A 21,806-nucleotide genomic window follows, 5' to 3' on the forward strand; every position below is an offset into this window, starting at 1 on the left:
CTGTCTAATGAGACACAACACTGTTTCTGTCTGTCTAATGAGACACAACACTGTCTCTGTCTGTCTAATGAGACACAACACTGTCTCTATCTGTCTAATGAGACACAACACTGTTTCTGTCTGTCTAATGAGACACAACACTGTCTCTATCTGTCTAATGAGACACAACACTGTCTCTATCTGTCTAATGAGACACAACACTGTTTCTGTCTGTCTAATGAGACACAAAACTGTCTCTCTGTCTAATGAGACACAACACTGTCTCTCTGTCTAGTGAGACACAACACTGTCTCTCTCTGTCTAGTGAGACACAACACTGTCTCTATCTGTCTAATGAGACACAAAACTGTCTCTCTATCTGTCTAATGAGACACAAAACTGTCTCTCTGTCTGTCTAATGAGACACAAAACTGTCTCTATCTGTCTAATGAGACACAAAACCGTCTCTATATGTCTAATGAGACACAAAACTGTCTCTATCTGTCTAATGAGACACAACACTGTCTCTCTCTGTCTAATGAGACACAAAACTGTCTCTGTCTAATGAGACAACACTGTCTCTATCTGTCTAATGAGACACAACACTGTCTCTATCTGTCTAATGAGACACAACACTGTTTCTGTCTGTCTAATGAGACACAAAACTGTCTCTCTGTCTAATGAGACACAACACTGTTTCTGTCTGTCTAATGAGACACAACACTGTCTCTCTCTGTCTAATGAGACACAACACTGTCTCTATCTGTCTAATGAGACACAAAACTGTCTCTGTCTAATGAGACACAACACTATCTCTATCTGTCTAATGAGACACAAAACTGTCTCTCTATCTGTCTAATGAGACACAAAACTGTCTCTCTATCTGTCTAATGAGACACAACACTGTCTCTATCTGTCTAATGAGACACAACACTGTCTCTATCTGTCTAATGAGACACAACACTGTTTCTGTCTGTCTAATGAGACACAAAACTGTCTCTCTGTCTAATGAGACACAACACTGTTTCTGTCTGTCTAATGAGACACAACACTGTCTCTCTCTGTCTAATGAGACACAACACTGTCTCTCTCTGTCTAATGAGACACAACACTGTCTCTCTCTGTCTAGTGAGACACAACACTGTCTCTCTCTGTCTAGTGAGACACAACACTGTCTCTGTCTAATGAGACACAACACTGTCTCTATATGTCTAATGAGACACAAAACTGTCTCTATCTGTCTAATGAGACACAAAACTGTCTCTATCTGTCTAATGAGACACAAAACTGTCTCTATCTGTCTAATGAGACACAAAACTGTCTCTATCTGTCTAATGAGACACAACACTGTCTCTCTCTGTCTAATGAGACACAACACTGTTTCTGTCTGTCTAATGAGACACAACACTGTCTCTATCTGTCTAATGAGACACAACACTGTTTCTGTCTGTCTAATGAGACACAACACTGTTTCTGTCTGTCTAATGAGACAACACTGTTTCTGTCTGTCTAATGAGACACAACACTGTCTCTATCTGTCTAATGAGACAACACTGTCTCTGTCTGTCTAATGAGACACAACACTGTCTCTATCTGTCTAATGAGACACAACACTGTTTCTGTCTGTCTAATGAGACACAACACTGTTTCTGTCTGTCTAATGAGACACAAAACTGTCTCTCTGTCTAATGAGACACAACACTGTTTCTGTCTGTCTAATGAGACACAACACTGTCTCTATCTGTCTAATGAGACACAACACTGTCTCTCTCTGTCTAATGAGACACAACACTGTCTCTCTCTGTCTAGTGAGACACAACACTGTCTCTATCTGTCTAATGAGACACAACACTGTCTCTATCTGTCTAATGAGACACAAAACTGTCTCTCTATCTGTCTAATGAGACACAACACTGTCTCTATCTGTCTAATGAGACACAAAACTGTCTCTATATGTCTAATGAGACACAACACTGTCTCTATCTGTCTAATGAGACACAAAACTGTCTCTCTCTGTCTAATGAGACACAAAATTGTCTCTCTCTGTCTAATGAGACACAACACTGTTTCTGTCTGTCTAATGAGACACAACACTGTCTCTCTCTGTCTAATGAGACACAAAACTGTCTCTGTCTAATGAGACACAACACTGTCTCTATCTGTCTAATGAGACACAAAACTGTCTCTATATGTCTAATGAGACACAACACTGTCTCTATCTGTCTAATGAGACACAAAACTGTCTCTCTGTCTAATGAGACACAACACTGTCTCTGTCTGTCTAATGAGACACAACACTGTCTCTGTCTGTCTAATGAGACACAACACTGTCTCTGTCTGTCTAATGAGACACAACACTGTTTCTGTCTGTCTAATGAGACACAACACTGTTTCTGTCTGTCTAATGAGACACAACACTGTCTCTGTCTGTCTAATGAGACACAACACTGTCTCTATCTGTCTAATGAGACACAACACTGTCTCTATCTGTCTAATGAGACAAAACTGTCTCTCTCTGTCTAGTGAGACACAACACTGTCTCTCTCTGTCTAATGAGACACAACACTGTCTCTATCTGTCTAATGAGACACAACACTGTCTCTATCTGTCTAATGAGACACAAAACTGTCTCTGTCTAATGAGACACAACACTGTCTCTGTCTAATGAGACACAACACTGTCTCTGTCTGTCTAATGAGACACAAAACTGTCTCTATATGTCTAATGAGACACAAAACTGTCTCTATCTGTCTAATGAGACACAAAACTGTCTGTCTAATGAGACACAAAACTGTCTCTCTCTGTCTAATGAGACACAACACTGTCTCTGTCTGTCTAATGAGACACAACACTGTTTCTGTCTGTCTAATGAGACAACACTGTTTCTGTCTGTCTAATGAGACACAACACTGTCTCTGTCTGTCTAATGAGACAACACTGTCTCTCTCTGTCTAATGAGACACAACACTGTCTCTATCTGTCTAATGAGACACAAAACTGTCTCTGTCTAATGAGACACAACACTGTCTCTGTCTGTCTAATGAGACACAACACTGTCTCTATCTGTCTAATGAGACACAACACTGTTTCTGTCTGTCTAATGAGACACAACACTGTCTCTATCTGTCTAATGAGACACAACACTGTCTCTATCTGTCTAATGAGACACAACACTGTTTCTGTCTGTCTAATGAGACAACACTGTTTCTGTCTGTCTAATGAGACACAACACTGTCTCTCTGTCTAATGAGACACAACACTGTCTCTATCTGTCTAATGAGACACAACACTGTCTCTATCTGTCTAATGAGACACAACACTGTTTCTGTCTGTAATGAGACACAAAACTGTCTCTCTGTCTAATGAGACACAACACTGTTTCTGTCTGTCTAATGAGACAACACTGTCTCTCTCTGTCTAATGAGACACAACACTGTCTCTATCTGTCTAATGAGACACAAAACTGTCTCTGTCTAATGAGACACAACACTGTCTCTGTCTGTCTAATGAGACACAACACTGTCTCTATCTGTCTAATGAGACACAAAACCGTCTCTATATGTCTAATGAGACACAAAACTGTCTCTATCTGTCTAATGAGACACAACACTGTCTCTCTCTGTCTAATGAGACACAAAACTGTCTCTGTCTAATGAGACAACACTGTCTCTATCTGTCTAATGAGACACAACACTGTCTCTATCTGTCTAATGAGACACAACACTGTTTCTGTCTGTCTAATGAGACACAAAACTGTCTCTCTGTCTAATGAGACACAACACTGTTTCTGTCTGTCTAATGAGACACAACACTGTCTCTCTCTGTCTAATGAGACACAACACTGTCTCTATCTGTCTAATGAGACACAAAACTGTCTCTGTCTAATGAGACACAACACTATCTCTATCTGTCTAATGAGACACAAAACTGTCTCTATCTGTCTAATGAGACACAAAACTGTCTCTATATGTCTAATGAGACAACACTGTCTCTATCTGTCTAATGAGACACAACACTGTCTCTATCTGTCTAATGAGACACAACACTGTTTCTGTCTGTCTAATGAGACACAAAACTGTCTCTCTGTCTAATGAGACACAACACTGTTTCTGTCTGTCTAATGAGACACAACACTGTCTCTCTCTGTCTAATGAGACACAACACTGTCTCTCTCTGTCTAATGAGACACAACACTGTCTCTCTCTGTCTAATGAGACACAACACTGTCTCTATCTGTCTAATGAGACACAAAACTGTCTCTGTCTAATGAGACACAACACTGTCTCTATATGTCTAATGAGACACAAAACTGTCTCTATCTGTCTAATGAGACACAAAACTGTCTCTATCTGTCTAATGAGACACAAAACTGTCTCTATCTGTCTAATGAGACACAAAACTGTCTCTATCTGTCTAATGAGACACAACACTGTCTCTCTCTGTCTAATGAGACACAACACTGTTTCTGTCTGTCTAATGAGACACAACACTGTCTCTATCTGTCTAATGAGACACAACACTGTCTCTGTCTGTCTAATGAGACACAACACTGTCTCTATCTGTCTAATGAGACAACACTGTCTCTCTGTCTAATGAGACACAACACTGTTTATGTCTGTCTAATGAGACAACACTGTCTCTGTCTGTCTAATGAGACACAACACTGTCTCTATCTGTCTAATGAGACACAACACTGTCTCTATCTGTCTAATGAGACACAACACTGTTTCTGTCTGTAATGAGACACAAAACTGTCTCTCTGTCTAATGAGACACAACACTGTTTCTGTCTGTCTAATGAGACACAACACTGTCTCTCTCTGTCTAATGAGACACAACACTGTCTCTCTCTGTCTAATGAGACACAACACTGTCTCTCTCTGTCTAGTGAGACACAACACTGTCTCTCTCTGTCTAGTGAGACACAACACTGTCTCTATCTGTCTAATGAGACACAAAACTGTCTCTCTATCTGTCTAATGAGACACAACACTGTCTCTATCTGTCTAATGAGACACAAAACTGTCTCTATATGTCTAATGAGACACAACACTGTCTCTATCTGTCTAATGAGACACAAAACTGTCTCTCTCTGTCTAATGAGACACAAAACTGTCTCTCTCTGTCTAATGAGACACAACACTGTCTCTGTCTGTCTAATGAGACACAACACTGTCTCTCTCTGTCTAATGAGACACAAAACTGTCTCTGTCTAATGAGACACAACACTGTCTCTATCTGTCTAATGAGACACAAAACTGTCTCTATCTGTCTAATGAGACACAAAACTGTCTCTATCTGTCTAATGAGACACAACACTGTCTCTCTCTGTCTAATGAGACACAACACTGTTTCTGTCTGTCTAATGAGACACAACACTGTCTCTATCTGTCTAATGAGACACAACACTGTTTCTGTCTGTCTAATGAGACACAACACTGTTTCTGTCTGTCTAATGAGACAACACTGTTTCTGTCTGTCTAATGAGACACAACACTGTCTCTATCTGTCTAATGAGACAACACTGTCTCTGTCTGTCTAATGAGACACAACACTGTCTCTATCTGTCTAATGAGACACAACACTGTTTCTGTCTGTCTAATGAGACACAACACTGTTTCTGTCTGTCTAATGAGACACAAAACTGTCTCTCTGTCTAATGAGACACAACACTGTTTCTGTCTGTCTAATGAGACACAACACTGTCTCTATCTGTCTAATGAGACACAACACTGTCTCTCTCTGTCTAATGAGACACAACACTGTCTCTCTCTGTCTAGTGAGACACAACACTGTCTCTATCTGTCTAATGAGACACAACACTGTCTCTATCTGTCTAATGAGACACAAAACTGTCTCTCTATCTGTCTAATGAGACACAACACTGTCTCTATCTGTCTAATGAGACACAAAACTGTCTCTATATGTCTAATGAGACACAACACTGTCTCTATCTGTCTAATGAGACACAACACTGTCTCTATATGTCTAATGAGACACAACACTGTCTCTCTCTGTCTAATGAGACACAACACTGTCTCTCTCTGTCTAGTGAGACACAACACTGTCTCTCTCTGTCTAGTGAGACACAACACTGTCTCTCTCTGTCTAATGAGACACAACACTGTCTCTCTCTGTCTAATGAGACACAACACTGTCTCTCTCTGTCTAGTGAGACACAACACTGTCTCTCTCTGTCTAGTGAGACACAACACTGTCTCTATCTGTCTAATGAGACACAAAACTGTCTCTCTATCTGTCTAATGAGACACAAAACTGTCTCTCTATCTGTCTAATGAGACACAACACTGTCTCTATCTGTCTAATGAGACACAACACTGTCTCTGTCTGTCTAATGAGACACAACACTGTCTCTATCTGTCTAATGAGACACAACACTGTCTCTATCTGTCTAATGAGACACAACACTGTCTCGATCTGTCTAATGAGACACAACACTGTCTCTATCTGTCTAATGAGACACAACACTGTCTCTATCTGTCTAATGAGACACAACACTGTCTCTATCTGTCTAATGAGACACAACACTGTCTCTGTCTGTCTAATGAGACACAACACTGTCTCTATCTGTCTAATGAGACACAACACTGTCTCTATCTGTCTAATGAGACACAACACTGTCTCGATCTGTCTAATGAGACACAACACTGTCTCTATCTGTCTAATGAGACACAACACTGTTTCTGTCTGTCTAATGAAATGCATATTCACTCTGCCTTGTGTGTCCAGATGTCGTCTCCACAGCTCAACACCACATGGATGTGGCTGATGGTGATGTCAGAAGGAGGCCAGCCAGATGGCCACTGTTTACTACTGCAGAAACATCCTGGAGACAGAGGCCAATGACCAATGGCTGAGAGGGACTACTTCCTGAGGAAACCTGTTGCCGGGAGGTGGACTATTTTCTTTAATGATCTACGAGTTGTAGGAAGTGTATTTCACGATTGGTATGTTTCCCTGGGAGGGGGGTTACTTCGGTGGTTGATGTTAGATGTGGCTAAGTGCTGATATTCAGTCAGTTTGTTAACTTTAGAGCCTTTAAAATATCCCACTGGCCACTCCTGTGTATATGTCTGTATCTGTGTTCTTGTTTACTTAACTTATCAAGACACCAATGTCCTGACAATTCACCCCAATGTCCTGACAATTCACCCCAATGTCCTGACAATTCACCCCAATGTCCTGACAATTCACCCCAATGTCCTGACAATTCATCCCAATGTCCTGACAAGGTAGGAACGCAATAACGTTTTTGAAAAGTCAGGATTTGTTTAATGTCCTGAATTTATTCAAATGCTATTCTAAATGTAAGGTTAAGGTTAGGGTTAGATTAAGAGTAAGGATTAGGGAAAATTAGATATTTAACGGTCTAACATGTTTACGTCCCAAAAAGTTCTGACATTCCAAGAAAATTAAGCTGTGTGTGTGTTAGAGGAGAGGGGAAGGAAAGTGAGGTCTTGGCCACAAGCAGAGGGACCACAGCCATGCCTGAGCTCCAGGTCATGAACCAAGCATGACTCCATGCATGGGTAGCGGTCACAGTGGGTTTCCACTCCACCCCCAAAAGTAAACTTGAATGACCTCTTCACTTTTATTTACAGTGACTGGTTTCCTAGTGTCCCTCTCTTTCTACTCTCCATCTCCTCTCTTTTCTGTCTCTCTACACATTGACCCACATTAAAATGGCAAGTAAAGTAGCTTCAGTTAAAACAAGGATATTTAGGATAGTTAGTTATTCAATAATCGATTACATTTTCACCAAGCAGGGTATTATATTTCGTACATGTTAAAAATAGACATGGTGTGTATGGTGTCCATACTTTCAGGAACCCACATTCAACTTCAGCCTTCTTCATCAACCAGAATAAGAAGGGGTTTATCTGTGTAGTTACAGGGTCAGCTTTGTTAAATACATCCCTGGGCTTGTATACGTTACCTCTTTCCCCCCACTCTCTTATCCTCCCTTCCTCCCTCTCTTTATCTCAGCCCTCCTCTCCCACTCTTCTCTCAGAATGATTGGCATGTGGATTGAGACTTCCTGCCTTGGACCTTGGTGAGCCCTGGACCATGACAAGAGTTGCATATTGTCCAGACAGGCAGACAGACGGACGGATAGGACTGGCAGACAGACAGACAGACAGACAGACAGGCAGGCAGGCAGGCAGGCAGGCAGGCAGGCAGGCAGGCAGGCAGGCAGGCAGGCAGGCAGGCAGGCAGGCAGGCAGGCAGGCAGGCAGGCAGGCAGGCAGGCAGGCAGGCAGGCAGGCAGGCAGGCAGGCAGGCAGGCAGGCAGGCAGGCAGGCAGGCAGGCAGGCAGGCAGGCAGGCAGGCAGGCAGGCAGGCAGGCAGGCAGGGAGGCAGGGAGGCAGGGAGGCAGGGAGGCAGGGAGGCAGACAGGGAGGCAGACAGGGAGGCAGACAAGAATACCAGCTCTAAAGCAGTCAGGGAGATATCACTGAGACACAGAACAGCCTCATCAGAGCCTTAGAGCTGCCAGTTAACAGGATGTTCCCCTCTAATCTCCATACGACCAGTCAACAGGATGGTGCCCCTGTAATCTCCATACGACCAGTCAACAGGATGGTGCCCCTGTAATCTCCATACGACCAGTCAACAGGATGGTGCCCCTGTAATCTCCATACGACCTGGCTGGGAAGTGTATTTATGTCGCGGACACAGAGATCCAGGCCCCTGGGGTGTGGCACTCAGGGCCCAGTGACAGTGCACAGCGCTGGCGTAGCTACACAGCGCCGCAGGTTTCTCAGTACTTCAGAGATCCCTATCCCCTTTGCCTCTAGCCCTGTTTGTCTTCCATAGTGTGACTGTGGCCGGCTGCCCCCCCCCCCTCACGATACTTGTCACCCCAGGTTTTGAACCCCTCAGGGAGGACGGCTCTCCTTAAAGCTGGCCCCTGGGACTCCTTCAAAGGAAATGAGACAGAATTTGTTTGTCTGAACTCGGTGTCTTCATCATCCTTCTGAAATGAAAAATAATACACGGAATACTTGGGATTGTTTTCAAACATTCTCTACAAAGGGGTCTAGCATGAAACGTTTCTGGGGCTTTTTAGGGTTTGATTACTGCTGAGCTGCAATTCAAAAGTAAATACTGCATGTTTTTTTGATCATCTTGACATTATGGTTATCACCATTACTGAACAACATGATACCTTACAGTCAATTGACAAAGATACATAAATATATCACACACATTTAGAAGTCAAATAGAGGTCATAGAGAGGTAAAAGAGAGGTCCTAAAGAGGTCAAAGAGATGTCATAGAGAGGTGATGGAGACGTCAGAGGTCATAGAGAGGTGATGGAGAGGTCAAAGAGAGGTCATAGAGAGGTGATGGGGATGTCAAAGAGAGGTCATAGAGAGGTGATGGGGATGTCAAAGAGAGGTCGAGAGATGAGATTATGTTTGAGTCTGTAGCCCATGATGATGTCACGTCCTTCAGATCCCCTAGTGTCCAATCAGATGTTTTCTCTGACCCTGACTACAGCCTGGAAAATCAACGCTTTTGAAACTTGACAAAGCTAATGTCGGGTGGCTTGTGGTGAAATGTAGCTTTGTGGACAGTGCCTGATGGGGATGAGTCCACAGGCGGGGAGTGTTCTGTTGAACTGTGTGTTCGCCGGCCGGGCTTTGATGGTGTCAAGCAGGGGTCTGCTGGTCCCATGCCAGACCAGGATGCAGCAAGCTGTGACACGGTTGGCCTCCAAGGTCAAATGCAAACACCATAAACTACAGTATAACGGCACACACACGTACACACACACATACACATCCCTATCCATTTTCTCTCTCCTCCTTTCTCTGTGACCTCTAAACAACCTAGCGTGGAAGCCGACCACAACACACATCAGTCAAAGAGCCATCAGTCACAGAGCCATCAGTCACACACTCTTAGAAAGAAATGTACTATCTAGAACCCAAAAGGGTTCTTTGGCTGTTACCATAGGAGAACCCTTTGAATAACCATTTTTGATTCCAGGTAGAACCCTTTTGGTTCCAGGTAGAACCCTATTGGGTTCCATGTAGAACCCTTTCCCCAGATGGTTCTATATGGAACCCAAAATAATTAAACCTAGGGCTGTTACGGTGACCGTATTTCCGCCCCCCGGCAGTCACGAGTCATGAAATTAGGCAAATTCCACATGACCGTTTAGTCACAGTAATTAGGCTTCTCCATGCTCTGATGCTGCTGCTGATCATTAGTAGACTACTGAACTTTCTAACTGCCTGGAACTCAGCACTCTATTGTCCCTCTAATCACTCTGACATCAATGTAAATATGATCTCAAATCTATTCAAAGACTTTATGACAGCCCATGAGCTCATGTTGCACAACATTTCTATAGGTTTTTCAAGTGCGGGAGAATAGAGTGATGGCCACTAATAAAAAGAGGAGGATCCCATCAGCTTTCTATAGGCTAGGCCTACTATATTAATTTCTCAACTTTCCTAATATTAACCACATTGCTTATCTTAACAACAGGAGTATAGTCTACCTGGCTGTCATTAAAATGAACCAGGGGAAAAGTGTCCTCCATTCACTATTTAAGTGCATAGATTACATGTATTTTTTCCCACTGCCTTTGTTTCGATACAGGTGCATGATAATGGTCCGTTTTAAATCAAAACAAATTTCACACATATATTATTTAGTTTATGTAAAGACAAGATTACATTAAGAATAGTCTGATCTGTGACAATATTAGCCTATCACTTGTGAATAATTTATTATCACTTGTGAACGAGGCACAGCATAAGGCATGAAACAACACAGTCCCACACCTCATATAGCCTAGCCCATAGGTCTAGATAAGATTTGTATCATACTAAAGTGGCCAAAAAACTTCTTAAACTTAAGCACATTAATCCGCTTTACAAAGGGTGTAGAGCCTAACTGGCATACATTTCATGTTTGGGGAAGATCATTTTCACCATAAAAAAATGCACCTTTATAATAAAAGCATTACTGCATTAGCGGTCACTTCTGATAATGTTGTTTTGCCGCTAATGGAACATTTGCACGTATAGCCTACTGCCATGTGCTCTTTGCTGTGCTTATAATGTGAAGATAATAGCCTAATAATTTATCAACATTTCAAGTTAAACGTTCTGATCTGTTGCGACGGTCTCATTGCTTAAGAAATGTTTTTTTTGATGCTGGTGGTTGTATTAATTTGGGATCTATCGCATCCCACAACTGTTCCAGACTATGTTTGTAATATTTATTTCTCGCACAGAATAGTTTCATTTTTGTACTATGGGGATTGTAGATTGACATAGGCTAGTGGTTTTGCTGTTCGTTAGGCCTACTCATCTTGATGGCTGACGAAACGTAAATGTGGACAGTTCTTCCAATATCTTCAATATGCGCCTCCGAATTGGATAAGGACGCGCGCAGTTGCGTCCCCGATGTGTCTATCTTCACTTGTAGCCTGTGAGAAAGATCCGATCACGTGATGGAGAGCCATGTGAGTGAGAAGTGCTTTGGAGCATGCAGCCCGCATGGAGAAGGGAATTAAAATGATTATATTCAGCCCAAGGGCACAACGGTCACTGGCTACAAAAAGCATGGATTTTTTTAGGGGGCATTACGGCCACACAAAGGGGATACCACCAGGAAATTCGAGGCATTATCAATTATCATTGTCAAATTGTGAATGAGAGACTGATGAAGTGTGTACAGCCTGCGCAAAAAAACAAAGCAGAGTTCATGCCTTTCAATCTAATTTTTTCAAATCATCATTAAAGTCTCATCATGCAGCCTTAGAATGTATTGAAAATCTAAACATATAGCCCAACGTTTGTATCACAACTAAAGTTGCATAAATACATCTAAATTAAGCATATAGGAGTACCTGTGTCTTTGTTAACCGCTCAACACAGAATAGGCGCGTGTATGCACTACCTCAAACCTTTAATATTAAAATAATTATTCATATTAATATTTTAATAATTCTAAGCAAATCTTGTCTGCTAAAAGAGTGTAGCCCACAGCCATATGGCATAGTCAGATCAGGACCTAACATAAGAACAACTCAGAGTATGCTATTTTGTTATTCTGAAATAGACTACATTTTCATCATATCATGTTTTTATAGACATATCTAAATTAAATAATGGATTTATTGTGAAGGTGTAGGCTATATTACATGGATGTATTGTGAAGGTGTAGGCTATATTACATGGATTTATTGTGAAGGTGAAGGCTATATTACATGGATGTATTAGACTTTTTAAAATGTAGATGTTCCAAAGGTCTGAATTAGTGGCTTGTAGGCTGTGTGTGGAAGCCAGGAGATGCTAAACCTGTTTATGTTAAATAATGGTCAATTACCGTGAGACCGGGAGTTATCTGCTTGACAATCACCGGCTGACAAAATTTCATGACCGCCATAGCCCTAGTTCTACCTGGAACCAAAACGGGTTCTCCTATTGGGACGGCCGAAGAACCGCTTTTGGAAGCATTTTTCCTAAGAGTGTAGTCGTGTACTAGTGAACAGACTCTCTGAACAGGTATAGCAGGTATATAATCTGGTATAGTAGCTAGGTATAGTAACATAACTGTTGTTGAAGTTGGTACAGAAGGTATATTATAGCAGGTATATAATCTGGTATAGTAGCTAGGTATAGTAACATACCTGCTGTTGAAGTTGGTACAGAAGGTATATTATAGCAGGTATATAATCTGGTATATTATAGGTATATAATCTGGTATAGTAGCAACATACCTGCTGTTGAAGTTGGTACAGAAGGTATATTATAGCAGGTATATAATCTGGTATAGTAGCTAGGTATAGTAACATACCTGTTGTTGAAGTTCGTACAGAAGGTATATTATAGCAGGTATATAATCTGGTATAGTAGCTAGGTATAGCAACATACCTGTTGTTGAAGTTCGTGCAGAAGGTATATTATAGCAGGTATATAATCTGGTATAGTAGCTAGGTATAGCAACATACCTGTTGTTGAAGTTCGTGCAGTAGCCCAGGTCCTTGCATCCCAGTTGGCAGGGTTCCCTGACGTCGGCCAGACAGGTGACCAGGGGTTTCTCCACGGGGCTGTACTCACACATCTGGTCAAACTCCTGCCACGTTTGAGTTCCCCAGTTGGTGCTGATCTCCTGACACATATCCCTGTGGGGGACGAAACAGAGTTACTTTGAAAGAAAAAGGAAAGCTGCACACTCTAGCACCTCCGATGTAATCATTTATTCACCAACGTTTACACAGCAAGTTGTCCTTCTCAGGGCTTTATGACCAAACAGAGTTAAACATAAAGACAGACAACACAAGCATGTAAAAACATCAACTTGGCCTCCCAAGTGGCGCAGTGGTCTAAGATTCTGGGTTAGAGTACAGGCTCTGTCGCAGAGCCGGCCGTGACCGGGAGACCCATGGGACGGAGCACAATTGGTCCAGCTTCGTCCGGGTTAGGGGAGGGTTTGGCCGGCAGGGATGTCCTTGTCCCATCGCGCACTTGCAACTCCTGTGGTGGGCCAGGCGAAGTGCACGCTGACACGGTTGCCAGGTGTACGGTGTTTCCTCTGACACATTGGTGCAGCTGGCTTCCTGGTTAAGTGGGCATTGTGTCAAGAAGCAGTGCGGCTTGGTTGGGTTGTGTTTCGGAGGACGCACGGCTCTCGACCTTCGCCTCTCCCGAGTCCATAAGGGAGATGCAGCAATGAGACAAGACTGTAACTACCAATTGGAAACCACAAAATTGGGGAGAAAAAGGGGTAAAAAAAATGTACATAAAAAAATCAACTCAAATGTTCAGAGACTTTCTATGTATTTTGATCAGAACTGTGTCCTGGAAACCAACCCTATGAGTTACCTGCATATCATGGAAGACCCCATCTACACTATACTGTATACTGTAATCCTTTATATCTACACTATATATATACACAACAGTATGTGGACACCCCTTCAAATGAGTGGATATAGCTATTTCAGCCACACCAGTTGCTGACAGGTGTATAAAATCGAGCACACAGCCATGCAATCTCCATAGACAAACATTGGTAGTAGAATGGCCTTACTGAAGAGCTAAGTGACTTTCAACATGGCACCGTCATAGGATGCCACCTTTCCAACAAGTCAGTTCATCAAATTTCTGCCCTGCTAGAGATGCCCCAGTCAACTGTAAGTGATGTTATTGTGAAGTGGAAACTTATAAGAGCAACAACGGCTCAGCCGCAAAGTGGTAGGACACTAAAGCTCACAGAACGGGACTGCCGAGTGCTGAAGCGTGTACAAATCGTCTGTCCTCAGTTGCAACACTCACTACCGAGTTCCAAACTGCCTCTGGAAGCAACGTCATCAAAATAAAAAATAATTTGTCGGGAGCTTCAAGAAATTAGTTTCTGACCTCACTATGTGCCTGAATGGAAGCAAGTCCTGCAGCAATGTTCCAACATCTGGTAGAAAGCCTTCCCAAAGAGTGGAGGCTGTCATAGCAGCAAAGGGGGACCAACTCCATATTAATTACCATGACTTTGGAATGAGATGTTCGACGAGCAGGTGTCATACATACATTTAGTAAATGTATCTATTTATGTATGAACTCTTTTTTTTTTTTTTTTTGGGGGGCGTTTAAAAAAAAAAGAATATATACATATTTTTTTAACTTTCACCCAATTTTTCTCCCCAATTGGTAGTTACAGTCTTGTCCCATCGCTGCTACTCCCCTACGGACTCGGGATAATGCGAAGGTCGAGAGCCATGTGTCCTCCAAAACACAACCCCGCCAAGACATACTGCTCGCTTAACCCGGAGACACCGTGCACCGCCTCATAGTTCTCCCGGATCGAACCCGGGTGTGTAGTGACGCCTCAAGCACTGTCATCCAGTGCCTTAGACTGCTGCGCCACTCAGGAGTTACCTTTTACACTTTACTCAGACAGTTGGAAACAGAGGGGGGGACAGGAAAATGTAGGAAGGGTGGAAGCAGGGATTGAACCCTGGTCTCTGGCGGGGAGCAGTATGTGACGGGCTGGGAGTGTTATCACTAGCTGTAAGCCATTGTAATCACTACAAGCATCTCATCAGAGTACAACTAACCGGCACAGTGAGGTATTGGCTTTGTAGCAGCAGTGCAGCTTGGCACCGTCCATCTTGGCGGTAGGTGAGGTCTCCATCTCGCTCTTGGTGGGGGGGTGGGCGCTGCCCAAGAAGCACTGCCACAGCGGGTCCTGGGGCAGTGGCTGGCTGCCGCACTCATCGATCAGGCCCTCCATTATCTCGTGCTCTGTCGTCATGGTGCGCAGGATCCGCCGGCACGCCACCTGGCAGTGGGGCTCATCGGCCCGGTCGCAGCAGTACAGGCCTGGACGGACAGACAGATGGATGGATATGGACTTTTCCACACTTTGTTAGATTACAGCCTTGTTCTAAAATTGATTAAATTACATTTTTTCCTCATCGATCTACACACAATGCCTCATTATGACAAAGGAAAAACAGGTTGTAAGACATTTATGCAAATGTATTAAAAATAAAAACAGAAATACCTCATCTGCATAAGTATTCAGAACCTTTGCTATGAGATTCGAATTGAGCTCAGGCACATCGCATCCTGTTTCCATTGATCATCCTTGAGATGTTTCTACAACTTGATTGGAGCCCACCTGTAGTAAATTCAATTGATTGGACATGATTTGGAACGGGACACAGCTCTCTATTTAAGGTCCCACAGTTGACAGTGCATGTCAGAGCCAAAATCAAGCCATGAGGTTGAAGGAATTATCCATAGAGCTCTGAGACAGGATTGTGTCGAGGGATAGATCTGGGGAAGGGTACCAAAAAATGTCTTCCTAGAGCTAGCCGCCAGGCCAAAATAAGCCATCAGGGGGAGAAGGGCCTTGGTCAGGGAAGTGACCAAGAACCCAATGGTCACTCTGACAGAGCTCCAGAGTTCCTATGTGGAGATGGGAGAACCTTCCAGAAGGACAACCATCTCTGCAGCACTCCACCAATCAGGCCTTTATGGTAAATTAAATCCAATGTTATTTGCACCGAATACGACAATGTAGTTCAAGAAATAGAGCTTTTCAGTAAAGCAGTCAGACGGAAGCCACTCTTCAGTAAAAGGCACATGACAGCCCACTAAAGGACTCAGACCATGAGAAACAATATTCTCTGGTCTGATGAAACCAAGACTGAACTCTTTGGCCTGAATGCCAAGTGTTACGGATACAAGTATCCTGTGTGTATTTCTTTTCTGTCCTTCTCCCCTCACAGGTGACAATCATCATTCCCCAATCAGAAGACACCTGCTCCTTTACCTTTTCCCTATCACATCCCCTTTCCCTTGGTTTAAAAACCCAGTCAGTTGTTTTCTCTGGAGTTCAATCTCTCTGTGTCTCAATCTCTCTCTCTCCCTTGTAGAGGGAGATCTCTCTTGTGTTTTTGCTACAACATGTCACTTTGTCCGTTACCCTGTGAGTATTGTTTTGTTATTGTGATTGACTGTTTGTTTGATGGTGGGAAAAAGGGGGTACCAAGCCCAGTCGCCCATGGGCATACATTACCCGTAGGACTACTTTGTCTAAGAACACTAGGTAGAACTGGGCAGACGACCCACTGTATGTTTGGTTAGTTAGTTAGCTGTATTGAAGTAGGCTCGTCTAGCTTAGGGGTGTTTTGGATATTTGTTTCTTTCCTTGGGTCCAGCTCAACCCCTTTTCCCGCCCCCCTTTACCGTGTGTTTAAAAATAAACCAATAGTGTTTGACGGTAGATTTATGTTGTCTGTGGTTATCCGTTTTCACTATTATGATTTGCATGAGTTATGTTACGGGTCTCGTTTCCATCCCCCCCTAGACTGACGGGCCAAAAGGGATTCGTAACACCAAGTGACTAGTCTGGAGGAAACCTGGTACCATCCCTACGGTGAAGGATGTTGTTGGCAGCATCATGCTGTGGGACTCAGTGTCGGGGACAAGGAGACTAGTGAGGATCGAAGGAAAAATTAATGGAGCAAAGTACAGAGATCCTTAAGAAAACCTGCTGTAGAGCGCTCAGGACCTCAGACTGGGGCGAAGGTTCACCTTCCAACAGGACAATGACCCTAAGCACACAGACAAGACAATGCAGGAGTGGCTACAGGGCAAGTTTTTGGATGTCCTTGAATTGGCCCAGCCAGAACCCAGATTTGAACCCGATCTAACTTCTCTGGAGAGACCTGAAAATAGCTGTGCAGTAACGCTCCCCATCCAACCTGACCGAGCTTGAGAGGATCTGCAGAGAAGAATGGGAGAAACTCTCCAAATACAGGAGTGCCAAGCTTGTAGTGTCATACCCAAGAGGCTGTAATCGCTGCCAAAGGTGCTTAAACAAAGTAGTGAGTAAAAGGTTTGAATACTTACGTAAATGTGATATTTAATTTAGTATTTTTAATACATTTGCAAAAATCTCTAAATAACTGTTTTTGCTTTGTCATAATGGGATATTGTGTGTACGTTGATGATGTCATTTAAAAAAAATCAATTTAAGAATAAGGCTGTAACGTAACAAAATGTGGAAAAAGTCAAGGGGTCTGAATACTTTCCGAATGCACTGTACCAAGTCATAGCCAGTGATTGGAGGAATGCAACACAGAAACAAGATACACACTAGATCTGGGGCTACTGATAGGTCAGTATTAGATATACTCACTGTCTATTGGGCTCCTGATTGGGTAAGACTTGGTGTAGTTGCCCACACAGCCAATGAGCTCGGGGCTGATGCTCTGGCAGTATTCCTTGACAGCCTTGATTTGCGAGACGGTGGGGGAGGAGTCTGTCCGGAAGATGGCCTGGCAGTAATCTCTGCAGTTGGTGTGTCTCCCTGCATAGCTGCAGCACAACGAGCCCACTGACAGAGCACACACACACACACACACACAGTTACAATATGCTTTCCATTCACTTCAATGGAATTGTAAATATCATTAAGGCTATTTAGACTATTTTGTCTTGAAGTCGCCTTTAGCTTCATAAAATAGATGACAGACATTGCAAACATGATCAACATTCAAACATGAGGAGTTAATCAGAATACAATAGACTTCCAGGATTTCCTAGAGAATAGTCTGATTAAATATGCATGGTGAACACTGGAGGTGATCTCCCAGTTGCTAGACTTCAGGAAGTGCAAGACCTTACATCCTCAAAATCGGCCCAAAGTCGTGTCTGCAGGGCAGGTTCACACCAATGTGTTGCAGCTCCTAATACAAATAAGGGATTCCTCGGCTGACTGACTGATTAAATCATTTCTGCGGACCAAAGGCACATAAACATGGCTCATAAAGCAGGGCTGATTTCATGTTTATTCATTTTACATAGCCATTTTTTTGTCATTTAGCAGATGCTCTTATCCAGAGCAACTTACAGTCCTGAATGCACACATTTCCATACTGGTCCACCGTGGGAATCGAACCCACAACACTGGCGTTGCAAGTGCCATGTTGTACCAACTGAGCCACGTCACACTCTGACTGGTGCACTTGGGTTAGCATCTTGTTGTAGAGAATGTTGGAAACTTACTCTCATTTTTGGTGATACAGCTGTGCAGTGGTTTCTGTAAAAGACAAGAAAAACACTTCTGTGATCTAACATACCATTATTGAACACTCATTACTGAACAACCATTATTGAGTCAGCTCTATTCATGACATTTCTATCTGAAATATTCTGAACCTGTTCCTCTTCTCTCTCTATGGAGACCTCATCCACTGTCCTGTCCTCAGTACAGTTGAACCTCGATCAGAAAACACACTGTTCTGTCCTCAGTACAGTTGAACCTCGATCAGAAAACTCACTGTTCTGTCCTCAGTACAGTTAAACCCCCATTAGAAAACTCACTGTCCTGTCCTCAGTACAGTTAAACCCCCATTAGAAAACTCACTGTTCTGTCCTCAGTACAGTTAAACCCCCATTAGAAAACTCACTGTTCTGTCCTCAGTACAGTTAAACCCCCATTAGAAAACTCACTGTTCTGTCCTCAGTACAGTTAAACCCCCATTAGAAAACTCACTGTTCTGTCCTCAGTACAGTTAAACCTCCATCAGAAAACACACTGTTCTGTCCTCAGTACAGTTAAACCCCCATTAGAAAACTCACTGTTCTGTCCTCAGTACAGTTAAACCTCCATCAGAAAACTCACAGCTTCTTTCCATCAAAACCATAAAAGACCATAAAGGACCATAAAGGCCAGTGTTGCTGCGTGCTTTGGCTCCTGCAGCAACGATTAATGAAAGGGCAAGATGAAAGAGGCCAGCGCCTTATTAAAGCTGGGGAGGGGAGTTTGGTCGTGGTCCAAACTAAACATTAAGCCCGCCGCTTTGTTTTTTGTTTGTTTGGAATGAGGAGGCGAGCCAGATGAAAGGAGTCCTCTGCTAGCACGCCGCTAGGCTACGCTAGGCTAAGCTAATTGCTATGCTGTTCTACGCTAATAGCTAAGCTATGCTACGCTATTAGCTAAGGTAAGCCAGAGTCATATACATGTACACTGAGTGCACAAAACATTAGGAACACCTTTTTGCCCTCAGAACAGCCTCAATTCGTTGGTGCATGGACTCTACAGGGGGTCGGTAGCGTTTCACATGGATGCTGGCCCATGTTGACTCCAATGCTTCCCACAGTTGTGTCAAGTTGGCTGGATGTCTTTTGGGTGGTCGACCATACTTGATACACATAGGAAACTGTTGAAAAAACCCCAGCAACGTTGTAGTTCTTGACTCAAACCAGTGTGCCTGGCACCTACTACCATACCCAGTTCAAAGCCACTTAAATGTGTCTTGCCTATTCACCCTCTGAATGGCACACACACAATCTATGTCTCAATTGTCTCAAGGTTTAAACATGACTTTTTAACCTGTCTCCTCCCTTTCATCTACACTGATTGAAGTGAATTTAACAGATGATAATTAACACTATGAAGATGTCCAGTGAAAGCAGATTTGCAATTTGTTGACCCTGCACCACAGTAAAGACTTGGATACACAATATCCTGAATGCTAATCAATAAAAACGTTGGTTAAATTCACTGCTCTGTTGTTTTGCTTGTTTACAGCAAGCCATTTCATAGGGAACTGTCGGAGGCGCTCCCTTATATATACAGTGGGGGAAAAAAGTATTTAGTCAGCCACCAATTGTGCAAGTTCTCCCACTTAAAAAGATGAGAGAGGCCTGTAATTTTCATCATAGGTACACTTCAACTATGACAGATAAAATGAGAAAGAAAATCCAGAAAATCACATTGTAGGATTTTTAATGAATTTATTTGCAAATTATGGTGGAAAATAAGTATTTGGTCAATAACAAAAGTTTATCTCAATACTTTGTTATATACCCTTTGTTGGCAATGACAAACATTTTCTGTAAGTCTTCACAAGGTTTTCACACACTGTTGCTGGTATTTTGGCCCATTCCTCCATGCAGATCTCCTCTAGAGCAGTGATGTTGTCATATATACAGTATATAACATTCTATTGGTTGGCAGAATTTTGTATAATAATTTAAATTGAAAAATTCTAAGTTTTGAATCTGGCATCATTTTGCGTATCAGTTCATAAACCATGTGCCATGGAATCAGTACATCGAAAATCTCTTCCCAACTTTTTTGGCAATCTGGCACAGCTGTACAATTTTTTGGTCCTTAAATGAAACTGGTATATATTTGTATTTATCACAATTTTCTTTAACCAATTTTTATCTTTAATGCAGGGCCAATAGACAAGTTCCCTAATTTCCCCCCCTTCCACTTGCCTCTTCCATTTTTGCGGTAATGCTGCAATTAGTTGGTTGTAATTTTGTGTAGAGCAGACATTTCTATATATTTGTGATAGCTGCATGTGTGATATAACTTCACCAGTCCTATTTATGACATCATTTACAAAGATTATACCTTTTTTAAAAACATTATCAAAAAATTATGGTTTTATATCAATTAGTATATTTGACTTTAACCACAATATTTGTTGTTTGTTCTGTCTTTTCTGGTGGATTAAACTGAAATTGCAACCAACTTTCTATGGCTAGTTTAAAAATAGAGATATTTTGGAGAAATTTTCATTTTCAAATAACTGAAAGTGAGAATAAAGGGAAAAAGGCCATTCTTGAACATGGGGTGAGACATTCTTCCAAATTTGCTAGAGCACCGGATTTAAGTATAACTTTTGTATGACTGATGCCTTTATTGAGATGTCTAATGCTTTAATATTTAATCAGTTCTGCCTTCCGAATTCATATTAATTATATAAATAGGCCCTTTTAATTTAGTCTGGCTTGCCTTTCCAAATTAAATGGAATATTTTTTGCTCATATAAATAAATAAAAAACAGGTCACTAAGTGTAGGAAAGACCATAAGAAAATAGGTAAACTGGGATATGACTAAAGAGATAATCAAGGTGAACTGGGCTATAACTAAAGAGTTAATCAAGGTGAACTGGGATATAACTAAGGAGTTAGAGTTATTTTTCCACAAAAAGACAGGTATTTTCCTTTCCATGGTAGCAGGATCTTATCTATTTTTGCTAACTTCCTATAAAAACGTATTGGAGTGAGATAATTTCTTTCTTTCGGGATATGAACACCGAGTATGTCCACATCCACGTCAGACCATTTTATTGGTAAACTACACGGTAATGTAAAAGTTGTATTTTTTAGTGATCCAATGCATAATATAATACACTTAGTATCATTTGGCTTAAATCCAGAGAGGCTGGAAAAAGTATCTAGATCATCTATGAGGCTGTGGAGGGATCTGGATTTGCCCTGGATTTCTAGGCCATTGATATTATTATTGGAT

General features: G+C 42.2%; 1 protein-coding gene across 1 annotated transcript in view; it reads right to left on the bottom strand.

Annotated features, from left to right (window-relative positions):
- Positions 1 to 21,806, bottom strand: part of LOC112216466 (reversion-inducing cysteine-rich protein with Kazal motifs) — a 90,732-nt gene that overhangs the window by 31,285 nt on the left and 37,641 nt on the right. Inside the window, exons 7-10 of the mRNA XM_042298731.1 lie at positions 18,541 to 18,574; positions 17,672 to 17,869; positions 15,078 to 15,342; positions 12,975 to 13,148 (exon numbers count right to left, since the gene is read on the bottom strand). Coding sequence (XP_042154665.1) covers positions 12,975 to 13,148; positions 15,078 to 15,342; positions 17,672 to 17,869; positions 18,541 to 18,574 — 671 coding nt within the window. The remainder of the gene's footprint in view (positions 1 to 12,974; positions 13,149 to 15,077; positions 15,343 to 17,671; positions 17,870 to 18,540; positions 18,575 to 21,806) is intronic.

The sequence above is a fragment of the Oncorhynchus tshawytscha genome, linkage group LG16 (genome assembly GCF_018296145.1).
Source record: "Oncorhynchus tshawytscha isolate Ot180627B linkage group LG16, Otsh_v2.0, whole genome shotgun sequence".
Taxonomy (NCBI): Eukaryota; Metazoa; Chordata; class Actinopteri; order Salmoniformes; family Salmonidae; genus Oncorhynchus; species Oncorhynchus tshawytscha.